The following is a 14,755-nucleotide window of genomic DNA, read 5'->3' as shown; positions in this document are numbered from 1 at the left end:
TTCCCAGCACTTGTTGCTGCTGAAACTCTTCTGTGAACATCAGTGTTAATATGAATCTGGACATGGGTTTAGATAAGCCTGAAAACATGATCTTTATGATTGTTGACCCAGCATGTCTTTGTTTTTTTAAATGTATCTGTAACCAACTTGATGCTGCAGGTCTGTGTTTCCATACTAATTTATGCTCCAACAAGTAACTGGGACTGCTCTAAATTTATATAACTATACACTCTTAAGATTATCTTATGTTATTTTTTTCTTTTGGGCTGTGTCTGATGCATGCTTCTTCTTTCTGTTTTCTTTGTTTATGCTAATAGGCTCCTTGGAATGTTTCTCTACCACAGTATTTCCATCTGAGACTCCAGTTTATGAGTGTCATTTTTCTTCTCTCTCTTGTTTTCTTTCCAGGTCATACATAGACAGGTAACTTCACAGATGTTTAGTCAGAGAAGCCGCTGATTGTTCCATGAGATTTTGCTTTTGGCTTTGCCTTCCCAGCTTGGCCCTTTTTTTTGAGATAACACGTCGATGTTTTTACTTTCCTCACCAGGCATATTTTATAAATGTAAAAATATCATCAAGATCTACTTCTTTTTTTATATTCTCATGAAAGAGTAGAGATGAAAGTAATTTGAGAAGCAGTTCAGATCCATTCCTTCTTCTATCCAGATGTTCTTGCAGCATTCAGCTCTTGTGAGTTTTTACAGCCACCATCTATTGTTTACATTTCTGAGCATCCATCCAGCTTGGAGAGAGCTCCTGACACCCAGCTGGCTGCAGCTGAGCACTGAGATCACTTTGTCATCTCTGTCCCTGAAGTCATCTTGTTGTGCTCTGGTGTCACTGTTGGTACGCCAAGGAAGTGTGTGAGGAGCTCCACTGCTGCCCTGGCTGGGTCAGGTTTGGGGTGTTCATGCTCTGTGGTGCTGTTGTCCTTGGAGTTGTTTTCTTTGCTGTGTGGTTTGAGGGAGACCAAAGCCTCTTGGTTTCTCCATCTGCGGAGCTCTTCATTCTTGTGTCAGGAGAGAGAGCCTGGCAAGCTGACTGCTTTTGTCAGCAGTGCATGTGCACCTCGAGCACCTCACGAGAGCTGCAGAGGCTCACACCATGGGCGATGTCTCTGACGTGGGAAGCTCTGAAATGGAAGGGTAAATTGGGTGTCTTGCGCACTGATATATGTGCAGGTCTGTCACAACTTCACCACACTGCTGCAGAATGGGAAGTCTGGTGATTTGAAGGGCTTTCCTCCCTCTTAGCTGTATTTTCATGTGGATGAGTGTCAATGCGTCCCCTGATGAATTTTTTTTTTCTTCTTTTGGTCATATTTTGGAAATGGAAACTTTTGAAGGCCTCTTTTTAGAGTAGTCAGCCCAATGAGCTTGGTTTCACAGTCCCAGGACTGTAAAGATACCTCTGAAGGCTGATTTGTCTAAGAAGTTACTTTCTTTATTGTGCTGTCTTTGATGTGCCATTTCTGTAGAATCAAGATACCTACCCAGTAATTCTTTAGCTCATACCCTGAGAGACAGATGATCTCTTTGTTGTGAAATGTTTTCTTTCCCGTGTTTTTGGGCACTGACATAACTGAACCTCTGGCCTGGCCATTCCTTTTACCTTTTCCCCCCCCCTTATAAAAAAAATACACAGTTCTGTTTGTCCTTTCTACTTGAATCTTGCTAGCTGCCCTTGCTTCTTGTAATGCCATACATGTAAGGCTGAACGTAAGTGCAGAAAAACAACTCGTTCTGCCTGTCCACAGCCACCTAAATTGGACAATGATCAAAGCTATCTGTTTAGGTCTCCCTGACTTGTCAGTGACGAGAGCAAGGGCTCTACAGAATGAGGTTTGCTCAACCTGTTTTGGATGCACCTTTAAGCATGGAATGCGTAAAGGAGAGCAAGGGGGCTTTGTTTCATGTTTTTGATGAGCTGTAAAGGTACATTAAACAATTAGTTTTGGCTTTTGGACTTTTAAAAGTAGAGTAATACAATCCTTGGCGTGTTTTTTCATCATCTTTGGTTTAGATTGAGGAAAATGAGGTTACAAGAGTTTCTCATCACAATACAGTATCGTTCTTACTCTTGAAATACTGCTGAGAGATGACCTGAAATTTATTACAGTTACTACTTTAAAAAAATCTGATCTCCTTGATGATCTATACTGAAATGAGTTTCTGAATGACGGGGACACTTTGGAGGTAGATTTATTATGGTTTTTACCATCTGCTTTAATAAAGGAGTGAGCAGAGCATTTCAAAATGACCTTCGGTTCTATCCATGAGAGATGAGTCTGGATGTTCTGAGTGAATTATGGGCATGAGACAGCTGAGGGTACTTATTCTGGAAATAGTGATTTACCAGTTGTTTGCATGCTGATGCTTTTATTTGTCTGGAGATATGCTAATGTGCATTAATGTTGTGTTTCCACATAGCTGCAGCTTTAGCCACTGTGGAACTTTCTGTGGTGTGGGGGTGTAGGCATAGGTCCCATTGTTTGGCCTTGCAGACTTTGTTAAAAAATATTGGATTGCTCTGTTGCTTTTTAGTTGAAAAGGAGTTAATAAAACTAAATGTACTAGAAGAAATTCATGAAATCAGTGAACAGATAAAATGTTATTATTTAAAATGCATAATGTTGCATAATGGATGTGTATAAAGTGTGGCAGAGATGGAAGTGCTCTCCAGACATAATGAAAGAACATGGATTCCTGTTTCCGTAATTGAAGTTATTTCATACTTATCTGTTGGGGAAAAAATAGCAGGATTTTTTAAACAGATTTGCTTTCCATTAGTAATTATATTTAGCTGTAGCTCCTGATACCTTGCCAAGCTTTTTTTTTTTTTTTTTAAGTTGGAAGGAAGATGCATTTTCTTTCAAGATAATTAAATGTTTTGACTGTAGATTTTGCCTCCAGAGTGAATAAAGTATGTGTGCATTAGTTTTAATTGCTCATATAGTTTATAAGACTTATACAGAAGAAAAACACTTTTAATCCCATGCTTAATAATGGGATAGAGGGAAAGGGTATAAATATGTTATGTTCCACTTTTCTTTTTTGGAGTGTAATGAACAGTTATTAATAGACTCTAGAAGTAACTGCCATTAGCAGTCTGAAAACCATTGCATAAGGTGAGCTTTTGCGGTTTCTCACATCAAAGTTTTGAGGTTTGAGGATCTCATTAACCTGTGGCTATACCTCGAGCCCTGGCAGAGGGATGAATATCAGCCTGGATTTTGGGCTCAGTTCTGCTCTGAAAGACACCACACAGAAATGCAGGAAGCCTTTGAGCTCTTCTGAGTTCAGTCTGGCCCACTGAATGCCTCCAGAATAGAAATAATAAAAACCAGTATTATCTGATAATTCATCTCTGCTCTCAACTCCTGATCTCTCTGGCAAACTGAGTTTCTGAACTTTTATTTTTCTTGCTACCCTGGTACCATGATCTGCACCTTCATTTGCCTTGGGAATTCAGCTCTGCATTTCTGTACAAGGCACTTTAACTGTTGTAAAAGGTTGTTGGTCTTCATCTGACAGCCTCAAAATGAGAACCGTTAGGTCAGTGGAATTACAGAGATACCTGTCTGCAATTCTCTGTGTCTCCCAGGCACTGTAATGTCTATTGACATAGCTGGGCTGTTTCTAAAGGATCTGTCAATCTGCTGGTTTTTAGTAGGAGAGCTTTACTTTTCCTTAGAAATAAAAAGGAAAGCTTTCTCTGTTTTGGGGAGGGCCTGTCTCTAATGTTACCAACAGTGTTTTCTCGTTAAAGGTAATGGATTAAGGGATTTCCCCCACCTTTTCCCCTACCTCTGCCTTACAGAAATGGCATCAGATATTCCTGGCTCAGTGGCCTTGCCAGTGGCTCCGATGGCGAGTGGACAAGTGAGGATGGCAGGATCCATGCCTTCCAGAGGAGGAAAGCGTCGCTCTGGGTAAGCCATCTCCCCTTTTTTTCAGGTCTGAAGCTGGAAATTACTTGCATTGTAAAACTCAAAATGCACCTGTATATGTGTGTGTTTATTATGTAATGTTATATTTGCATAAACTGCATTATGACATTAGTCACTGATGGTTTTTTCTCTTCAGTGCATCTGTTCTTCCTGCAAGATCAGACTTGCTGATAAGTGTATGACTTGTTGTTTTGCTGGTTTCAAAAGATTTACAGGTTTGGCAAAGCATCCAGGATGGAGTTTGGATCCTGTAGCTGTTGTAGATGTAATGAATGTGTATTGCCTGTATCTGTTTAATCTCACAGTGATTTATCAAGTGAATAAAGGTAGCAAGATTGCACATGCAGACTTACTCAACTTCATCTGAAGGTTACACTTGGAATCTCTTAAAGAGAGGCCTGTTAAAGATGTTTTCTTTATAGTTCCAGGTACAGAAATAGCGTGAGCTCTCACTCTACAGAGATTGTGGACCACAATATTTTAGGTCTCGCGGGAAGCGCCCCGCGCAGCAGTCTTCTTCTGGAAGAGGGGCCTGAATCAAGTTCAGCCCTTACACAAGCTTGAGGGTTCTGCTAAAGAAGAAAAATTGTTTTATCTCGCATCAGATGCTAATGTGGTATAGGGCTGGTTGCCCACATCAGATTGCTCTGTGGCAACTCAGAGTAATTCTCTGTGTTAGAAGGAAAGTGTAGCCAGAGCTTGAGAAGAACAGAAAACTACTCTCTAGTATTGACAACTCCCTCCTGTTTTTATCAAAGGTTGATCACAAATAGTAATGGTCTTTGGGTGATGCTTTCTCAGAGATAACTGATCCGAGAGTCTCTTCAGAAGAGATTGATTAATTTTCTATTTAGTCCTAAATTAGGCACTGCTGGGGCTTAACAGGATCAACAGTGTGAGTAAAACCTTCACTGGCCTAAGGAAGACATTATTCCTTGTAAGAGCTGCTCTAGGGATTGTTCACCAAGGTACGTTGCCAGGTTTGTGTGTCTGCTCCAGTAACAGTGCTGGAGTCTCAATCTTGGAGTGAATTAACAAGGGAGGAGGTTGACTGCCTCAAATGTGGAGAGAGATTGGTGTGCTGGAAGCCTCTGGATGGTTGTTCTGAGGGATGTTCCTTCGGACAGAACTGTTTGAATATCTCCCCACACTGAGTGCCCTTCTTATGCTGAGCTAACTCTATGAAATTGGTTTGAGAAACTCCTCAAATCTGTCTTTGACAGCCATCACATTTTTACTTTCAAGCTGCTCAATGAGAAAACCTTTTTAAGCTTGCACTCAAAGGAAAAGACAAAGCATAAACATATTTTCATTGCTACCTAACATAGATAAGGTTTTGTACTTGAGTTGCAGGATATTTGATCTCTTTTTTGATCACAAACCATGTCAGCTCTGAATATCAGTTTGCAATTTACTGTTGCCAAGGTTTGATGCTGCTGACTGTGAAATATTCTGATATTAAATACTGACTTGATATTAATTGAAATGCTTTAACTGTTGCATATTAAGTATTGTCATCCATTTGTGAGAAGGTGAAGTGAGGGGAGGGTGGAAGGAACATAAAATCAAATTATTTTAAATGTCTTTAACATGTTAATTCAGTGAATAAATTAGTATAGATTCGCTTTTACACCTGGATTGTGATTTTCATCTGTGCACCATAGCTCTGAACTAATAGCCTTTCTCCAAGCCTGAGCTGAGAGTGCTTTTTTTTTTTTTTTTTTTTTTTTTTTTTTTAAATGTTCTCTGTGTATTCAGACCTTGAGGGAAAGAATGCCTGCTGTGTTTAATTCCTCTGTGCTTCTCTTTGAACAAAGTTGCCACTAACACTTGGTCCTTTCACTGCTGTTCTGGTGATACATCCTCGTACACCTCAATCCTTGGGCATTTTAGGAGTGAGTGTTTTGTGCCAAACATAAAGGACTGGAGCTAGCATACACAGCCAGCTTTCCCAGCTTTGGTTATCTCTGAAAATTGTTTCTTTTTTCATAATTGCTGAGGCAAGCTGGCAGAGTAATTGCTGTGTGGACTTGAATGTAGATCAGTTTAAAGTCATTGGCTATCCAGAAAGTGTTTCTGCCGTGTCGGCATTTGGCTTCATTGACAGCTTGGAAAAATATTTTTCCTTTCTATAAATTATACCATCTACTTCGTAGGATAAAAAGTGACAGCATGAGATAATGCACTGCAGTGGTCAATGAATACCTTAGATTAATACACCCTCAGTTCTTTATTTAACGTGGTTTTAATTTAGGCTTTGCTGTATTAGAGGATAAGGGGCTCTTTCACCTCCCTGGACTATCTGTACTTGGGCAGGGAGGGTTGGGGTTTTTTTGATGAGCTGCTTTCACTTGCATTGGTTTTGTTTGGTTCATGGTGTAGTCTTGCCTTTTCTCTGAACCAGAACTATCAAAATCTGGGAAAAAGAGACCTCATCCCGCCATTCTACCCCCCAGTGCTGGCTAAAAGGCTGTAATACAGATTCCTGTCTGCTTCTCAGCTGCATTTGCTCTTCACCATTCCTGCCTGCCCTCTTCCTACACTGTAATCATGGCAAGCATCTTTTGACATTTTTGACATTGGGAATTTTACACAGTAATTTTGTTGCAGTGTTGAAATCCTCTTGCATGTCAATTTTTTTAACCTGCGCAGGGCCACCTTGTTGGAGGAACTTTGGGTTTGGTTTGTTGGGGTTTTTTTATGAAAATGTTTCTAATTGAGAATAATTAAATTTTTTAAAGTGTTTTTATCGTTGTATTTATGGTAGCCCCACATCTTTTAAGGAAAATACATTTTAGTAAGTGCCTCATGCATCAGGCCTTTTCACGATTGATGTGAACAGTGTGAAAGAGGGAAAACAAGATTTATGCTGTCTCTTCAAAACAAAAGAGCATAGTGCAGCTCTTTTTTAAAGCCTCTTTTTAATGGGAATTTTAAATGAAGATAAAAGATAGTCTTTCTGAATCTTCTGAAATGATGTCATTTGTCTTCTGGGAGGCTGCTGCTACTGTTTTGCTAATGTGCAGTATATTCTATCTAAACAGAAGATCTTATCTGTCAGGGTGTGAGGAGGTTGATGGAATATTATTTTTACATGTTCTGTTGTGTTCTGCTAAGGGTAACAACTGATTCACTATCTTTGCCTCACTGTAAAGCAGACACGGTGGATCAGGCAGGACACTGGAATCAATGACTTTATACCTGAGGGTTTTTTTTTAATGTTTCAAAGAGTTTTTTCATTTTGCACAGTGAAATTAGGAAATGTGTTATTAACAAAGATGGAACAAAGATACATTTGCTGTTGTATTTTTTTAAGTATTGAGATTTTAAATGTAATTTATGTTCAATTTCCGTGTGAAATAAAGGAGTTTAACAAAGGAAAGGCATTATTTAAAGACTTTGTCTGGTGCAGACTAATGTTACACCCTGTGCATTCAGGTTCTGCTGTGATGAGCCCACTGTAAATGTGGGAGGTGTTACCTGTGGATATTAACCCATCAAGAATCTTCTAAAGTAAGAAGCTGATATCCAACCATCTAAGTAAATAGGTGTGTTAGTCCCCCTTACTCCCTCTGAGGTGGTGATACAGTGCAGGCAGCAACGTCAAGCTTTAAACTGTTATCATCATCTCTAATTCTCTGCATTGTATTCCAGGAATAATAAACTAGATTAACTGCAGTACAGCTAATTCTTGATTTTGGGGAAAACCCATCCCGTAGCACTTAGCTGGAGTACTTGGCTGGAGGCTAAATAAATCATAGAAACATATCCACTGTGGTGTGTGATCTCAGTGTACTGGAAAGGAAAGAGTTACAAAATTAATCTCTCCCAGATTAAAGCAGTGTCTCATCAAATCCCTGAAGAAAAGGTTTTCCCCCCCAGGTGTATAATTTTTTTCTGCAGCCCTTTTCCTCCAGTTTGAAACTGGGTGTTTCTCTCAGATGTTTTTCAGCTGCCAGTGAAACCAAGTAAGGATGTACCTGATGTGATGCTTTTGTGAGTGGCTTCAGGTGGAGCCGTCCCGGTGCTGCCCTCCACTTGTAAAGAAACAGCTCTCCCATTTCATTGGCTGTTAATCATTGACACTCACATTTTCAGTGCAGGTAGAAACATTCCAGTTCAAATAACTGAGGAGGTTTTTCTGGAATGTCACCTGCAGGCACGTTATTACACGTGGGGTGGAAGCAGGTATGTGGGAACAGACCCTGGGCTATACCACGGTGTGTAAATGTTAAATTTCTGGGAGTGCTGCAGGTCAGGGGGGATTCAGGCTGCTGGTGCTGCCCTGATGGCCACATTTGGGGTGCCAGCAGGTCCTGCTTTGGCTGCAGCCCTGTACCAGAGGTGAGGGCACTGTCTGCTGGGGGTCAGTGCTGTTCTGCAGGAGGCAGCTGAGGGATCCCGGACCCTGGAACTGGATTTGGTGGTAATTAGGTGAGCAAGGACGCAATTTATAGTGAAAACAGTGATTGCATCAAAGTTAAGCAAGTTAAATACACAGCTTTTCTTAAAGCTCTTTGGGGAAAAGGGTTTTCTCTTTGCTTCCTTCCAGTAATGAATAATCACTGTTACCATCTGGAAAATATTATTGTAACCTTTCCAATGCCATGTCCAATTCCTGTGCTCGCTTGGTGCCCTCATTCCAATTGTACAGAGCTTGCTGTGACTCAGACATGTCTTTTATGGATCAGTGTTTCTTGGTTATCAGAATTTAAGAAGGAAGGCAGTGCCTGGCTGGCACTTCTTCTCTATGCTGATGTAGTTTTAGAGACTGTTTTTGCTTCTTTGTTCCCGCACTCTGGACATACAAATCTCAATTTGTCATTGGTAGGAATCTTTTTAATACTGAGATAAATATCATTGTCACTTTGAAGGGTTTTTGTCTTTAACAGGACTTATACCTGTTAATTTGAACAGTGAGAGAGACCTGGAATCTGTAGTTGGATGAAGTTTTACTACACTGAGTGGTTAGAAAGCCTAGAATGTTAAAGACATCTGAGAAAATATTTGCCAAAAAAACCTATAATTTCCTATCTGCACAAATTAAAAGTGATTGATCAAGGTGTGTATATCATAATAATGTTTTATTTATTAAAGTAAATACACTAATAAAATAATTGTATATGACAGTTTTATATCAGCTTGATTGTCTAATGTTTAATGGCAGAGTGACATCCTTATAATTGGGGATATAAATATTTATCCAGAGGTATAAAAATGTCTGAAATGGTTTGTAAATTATATTATTGTATAACTTTATAGTGATAATATCTATGACACAATCACACTGCTAATACAGGAATCAGATGTCTAAATTAGGAAGATAATCTTCCTAGTCTGTCTGTGTAAGTAGTGAAGAAAGAGGTTTCTGCTTTTTGTGGCTCCCTGGGGGAGGCAAACTGGCAGGCTGGGATTTGGACCAAGGAAGAACTCGTCTCTTCCACAGCCCTAAGAAGGTCTGGGATGTAAATCAGCTGATGAGCTGCTCCTAGGTCTGGAGAGGATGAGTGAGACTGGAATCCTCAGTCGTTAACTCTAGGGGAAACACAGATCTAACAACGTTGAGAACAGCTGGCTTGAATGTTCACACCACCATTGCCAATGCCTTGGTTGCTGATTTGGAAATCTTGCTTTTACAGAATGGACTTTGATGATGAAGATGGGGAGGGGCCCAGCAAATTTTCAAGGTGAGCATTTACAAAAGAGTTGGCCAAATCACTGACTTCTTTCAGTGGGGAAAGACAACTGTCTCATTACTGATGTTTTAAAATCAAGATAAATATGGGTGAAGAACTTGCCAACAGCCTGACCCAAACAGTAGTTACTCGTTTAATCAGCTTCCTCTGAAAATTAGGCATTCTGGCAGAAATCTGCCTAATACAGTTATTGGGTTATAAAGCTGACAGCATGTGTATCACAATTTTACTCTGCGGCTATATCAAATGAGAGAACTTGTAATTTTTAGCTTATTATTTCAACTGCTGTAGATGAACTTCAGTTATTTGACATTGCTGAGGTTGTCTTTCGACCACTGAAAATGAAATTTCATTTCCAGTTTATTTCAGATGTTAATTGCTTGTGAAGACAGTTTGACAGATCCTAGAAGTGGATTGTTTTTTAAAATTAATGAGCTTTATATTATGTACTATTAGGTGTAAGTGAATAGTAAAAACTGACAAAAAATGTTAATTAACATGGAATATTCAAAGCTAGAAATAAACAGTAAAGCCCCATTGCCATTTTTTCACTTTTCCTTTTTTTTTTTTTTTTTTTTTTTTCCCTGGTCACACTATTTGCATTTTTTCATTAGAAACCAAGCAGCTGCAGTGAGGGGTGTAGATACTTTGAGGCCTGTGGATAACTGCTGATTATCTAAATTGTAATTGCAGCTCTGTAGCAGCATCCGTGTTGAAACACAGCTGTCAGTGTAGGGTTTAACAGGGTTATTCCAGTCAGTCCAAAGAGAAATGTGCTGAAGATACACTGTGACACCATATTATAATTTACTGCACAAGACCTGCAGCGCTCCTGTTTGGTTGATGTCATTTACAGAACCAGTCCCACATGTTAAAATTAATGATTTGAGGGCTTAGTCCTAATATTTGCTAGAAGACACGTGTTAAGGGAACAAGATTTGTGAGGAATGGGACCTGATTTGTGCCTGCACAAGCATCAGGGTTTCTGGGCACACTGATACTCATGTGTTGGTCCTTCCCCATTCTGTTTTTTTCAAAGTTTCGTGGTGGGTTGAGCCAGTAATTCCATTGCTTTTAATGGAGAGGCATGTTATGCTGTGCTTAGACTCAGTTAATTTTCAGTATCAGATCAAAATCTGATATTAAGCCTTAAATGCTGTATAGACCCCAGATTGTTCTGCTTTTAGAGAGTACAGAAAAACCACGCAGGGACACCCAGGGCTCTGTTCAGACATCCTCTTCTAGTTGTTCCCTTCTCCAGATTGCTCACATGACTTATTCCTAGCTTGTTTCAGTCAAAATGATTTAGTTATCAAAGAGCTGCTGTTTAAGCGTTGAAGCTAACCCAGCTGGCTTTGACTGAGGTGCCTGAAGGAGCATGTGTGCAGAGGTCAGCTGGGAGACTGGGAGGGAAAATCCAGTGGTTGGAGGCAATAACATCTTCAGCCCAGTCAAGCAGAGAACGAGCAGCCAAGCCCCAGGCTCGTGGGAGCACAGTAGTGGTGCTAGCACCGTGCTCCATGGGAGGTAACACTCTGCTTCTCAGGGCTTCCAGCTCAGCTCAGGTATCCCTGCATGACACCTCATCCTCACACACAGCCTGTGCATGTGCTTCCCCTGGAATGTGCCCATTCCTCATTCGATTGGTCTTTTTGCTGACAATTACTTGGACTCAGTCTGTTCTCCGGGCAGAGTCCAGGGGAGAATAAAGTTGTCACTTGAATGTTTTGAGGGTGCTGGTGTTGAGCACAACATAAAGAAATACGGCTCAAGACTTGCTTAAGCTTGGTCTTCAGTGTTTGAGAGGAACTTGAGTAGGTGGATTACTTGAAATTAGTTTTAATTCATTTCAGACAGAAAAAAAGAAGTTCATTATTGTTTTGTTAGAAGAGGAAAAGCATGCTTATTTAGGCTGTATTACTTTTTTAGCTAATACATGGGACCTTCATAGGCTGTCTGTTGTAATAAATTGCATTTTGGAAAGGTGTAATTCTAATACAAAATCTCATTTAACTGTTCTTGAGCAGCTATAATCTTCACTTCTAGAAAAACCATTACCTTTTTTTTGTGTCTTCCAAAACATACATTTTGTGGTTTGGAACTAGCAGTTTGGTTTCAAACAAACGTGTCTTTTTGTATCTATGCTAGCAAAACCCAATTTCAAATGATTAGTGCATTTTTTAGGAAAGAGAAGGACGAGCAGCATGTAATTTTTTACTGAAATGTCACATTGCTGCCTATCTTTGGGACAGTGCTTCAGAAATAGGGAAGCTTTAGTCCCATTGGTCTGGATTTGCTCCATAAAGGTGCTGCTCGAACACCACACATACCTGGCTGGGCATCCACCTTCTGTTGATTTGAGTAGGAATGAGGTACCTGTTTACTTCTAGGGAATTAAGCCAGTTTAAATTTCACTTCTGTTTACCCAGCAGTTTCGCCTGCCTGCCTGCCTTTTGCCAGCCTCCATGACAGTCAGTACAGTGTCTGTACCTACAGAACTTTTCTCCTGAAGGCTCCCTTACATAAGGCATCACCCTTCAGCCGTGTCTCTGCCCTCCCATGTTATCTGTAGACCATCAGTGCCCTCTGCTGAATGGAGGGAGCTGTGGTTGCAAGCTGGAACGGATACATCCCGTTCACTTCCAGCACAGCAATGAATATTTCATGGCCTGCTGTGGATAAAAGCTCACTGGTGTTTTCTGTACTGGTGCTGCTTGTTCAGTTTCCCAAGAAATCAGTGTATGTCAAAGTGTTTGCTTAAATCCACTGAAATGTGTCTTCTGTTTTTTTAAATATACAAATTAAGTTTCTGAATCAGCATGGCTTGGGAGTATCATCAGACTCTGTGTTTTCTTTGCTGTTTCATTCTCATTCCCTTGTTTTTCTTGCTGTTACTTGTAGTGGTTTGCAGTTGCAAATTTTTTTGCTTTCTGCTGTGTGTTGGCTATCATGCAGTGCATAAGCGCTCTTGACTGATGTACTATCTTTTGTTTCTAGGTATGATGGTGATCAAATCACTGGTGATAAGGAAAAGTTTGCAAGGTAGGCGTGTCCTGCAGAGCTCTTCTGCTGAGAGAAAAGAGGGGGATGTTCGTGTCCAAAAAATCTCAGTACGTGTGCTTTAGCTTAGAAAGATGGTTATTTTGTTTTAGGTTGGATGATGATCAAAGTACTGCTGACACAGAAGGGAAAGGTAGGAAAAAGGGAAGTCAAATATGGTTTGTCCCCATTTTTCTTTTATATGATGCTGTTTGTACTGATCTTTTGGCGGTTCCAAAACTGCTTGAAGTCACAAATACAAACCCATAGTGGTTTTGGATCAGCTCCCCCGTATCCCAAAATTTAATGTCCCTTCTTAATTTCTGTATAAAGACAAGGTCAGAAATGACAGAATTAGGACATCATTCTGCACAAGTTTGTGAATGCCAGGGTTCCTGGGACACACACTTTGGGAGAGGTGCACAGCCCCTCTTTTTCTTTTAAGGATTTAAATTTGAACTAGTTTCAGGAAACTTTTGGGGTATCGTCTGCTTGAACATTACCACAGCCAGTAGATAAACATGCTGTTACTTTCTAGCTTTTAAGATCATAAATTAAATGGACTTTTGGGATACTCTTTTTCTCTCAGGGAATATTAAAGTCTCTCTGTTTATTCTCTATAATGGCTGTTTTCAATGTCCAGAAGTACTAAAATACTTGAGTGGTAGAAAATGTATTATGTACTTGTAAGTGTGAAATGTATGTTGAATATGTCTGTTCTTTGTCTCTCTCTCTTTTTTTCCTTACCACCGCTTCTGTGAAAGTGCTGAACTTAGAGCAAGCTTTCATCATGTAAAAGTGCTTTTATCTTCCCTGTGTCCATATATTTCTGCATGTACCAGCTGGCATGTACACACTGTGCTCTGTGTACATGTGCACTGTCACACCAGCTGTTCTGCTGGGTGTGGGTATGATCCAACTCCCCTTGTTCCCTCCTACATCTGTGCACAGCCACACAAGGGCTGGTCCTCAGCCAGGTGAAATGAAAAGTTCACAATTACAGTGCCCTAGACAGTGACCTCAAGAAAGGCTTGGCTGTAATTTACTGAGCAGCCGTGGGCTGTCATAGCTGGATTTTCTGCATATCACACAATAAGCACAAGAATAATATCTCTGCATGTAGTCCTAACAAGTGGTGTTTCTGCAGACAGTGCCTCATGTGTGTAACACCTGTACGTGCAGGGGCAGGATACCCAAAGCAGGGCAAGCCCTTGAATTCCTTTTATTTCAGGAAGCAGCATACAGTTCTTTCCTGCACTTTAAAAAAAGGCTTAATTCCTAAAAGTATCCAAAAAGTGTGCCAAGCCTAGCTTCTGCTTTCATGGTCAGCCTTCATAACAGTCAGCTCCAAAGAATGTTGCAGTTTCTTTTAATGTTGTGTTATCACATCAGTCAGTGCTGGTGGACTCTCCAAGTGATCACCTCTCACATCTTGTTGGATCAGCCAGCGATCCCACAAGACAATGCCATGCACTCCTCATTGAAATCAGTGGAAGATGCTGCTTTGACAGCTGAAGCATCATCTACCTCTCGTGTACTTGTATTTAGCTGCCACCTGACAGGTACAGTATGAGAAGAATAAGTGCTGGGCACTGAAGCATTCTAGGTCCTTTTGGACCATTTCAGATGTATATATTGGTGTGATTCCTTAGTGCCAGTCAAGCAATGGTGATTTCCAGAATGGGAAAACTGAACTCTGAGATGTTTATTTCTGAAAGATTTTGGTTGGGTGTCCATTTTGGGATTTCTCAAATTTGACTCACCCCTTCAGCCATATAATTCCTCTAAAAGATGAGAGCATTGCAGCCTAGCCCAACTTGGGGCAGCATCAAGTACTGTCATTGTTGCTTCCCTGCTGTGCTAAATTGTCCCTGAACATAAATTCCAGTCTATGTCTGACAAGCCAGATGTTTACTTGCTGTCTTTCGTACTCATTTTATTTATTTATTGGGATTTCTTTTTTGATATGTGCTGTTATCCCATACGTGTTCCCAGTGCTGCAGTCTGATCCTGCAGGCATGTAGTGACTCCCTGCAGGGATGTGGGTGTTCCAAACAGCATTGTTTGG

The 14,755-nt window shown here is 40.4% G+C and overlaps 1 protein-coding gene across 6 annotated transcripts in view; it reads left to right on the top strand.

Annotated features, from left to right (window-relative positions):
• ARNT2 (aryl hydrocarbon receptor nuclear translocator 2) overlaps window positions 1–14,755 on the top strand; it is a 96,222-nt gene that overhangs the window by 20,584 nt on the left and 60,883 nt on the right. For 5 of the 6 annotated variants that reach the window (XR_009208280.1, XR_009208282.1, XR_009208281.1 and 2 more), the window contains exons 2-4: window positions 3,823–3,934; window positions 9,592–9,639; window positions 12,646–12,690. Coding sequence is in view for 3 of the 6 variants with exons in the window: in XM_040077155.2 (XP_039933089.1) it covers window positions 3,823–3,934; window positions 9,592–9,639; window positions 12,646–12,690 (205 nt within the window). In the remaining 3 variants the exon portion in view is untranslated. The remainder of the gene's footprint in view (window positions 1–3,822; window positions 3,935–9,591; window positions 9,640–12,645; window positions 12,691–14,755) is intronic. The other variant, XM_040077157.2, reaches the window with a different exon arrangement.

This window comes from Hirundo rustica, chromosome 13, assembly GCF_015227805.2.
Source record: "Hirundo rustica isolate bHirRus1 chromosome 13, bHirRus1.pri.v3, whole genome shotgun sequence".
Classification (NCBI taxonomy): domain Eukaryota; kingdom Metazoa; phylum Chordata; class Aves; order Passeriformes; family Hirundinidae; genus Hirundo; species Hirundo rustica.
The sequence above is the reverse complement of the archived record's forward strand: the minus strand, read 5'-3'. Positions and strand labels throughout refer to the sequence as shown.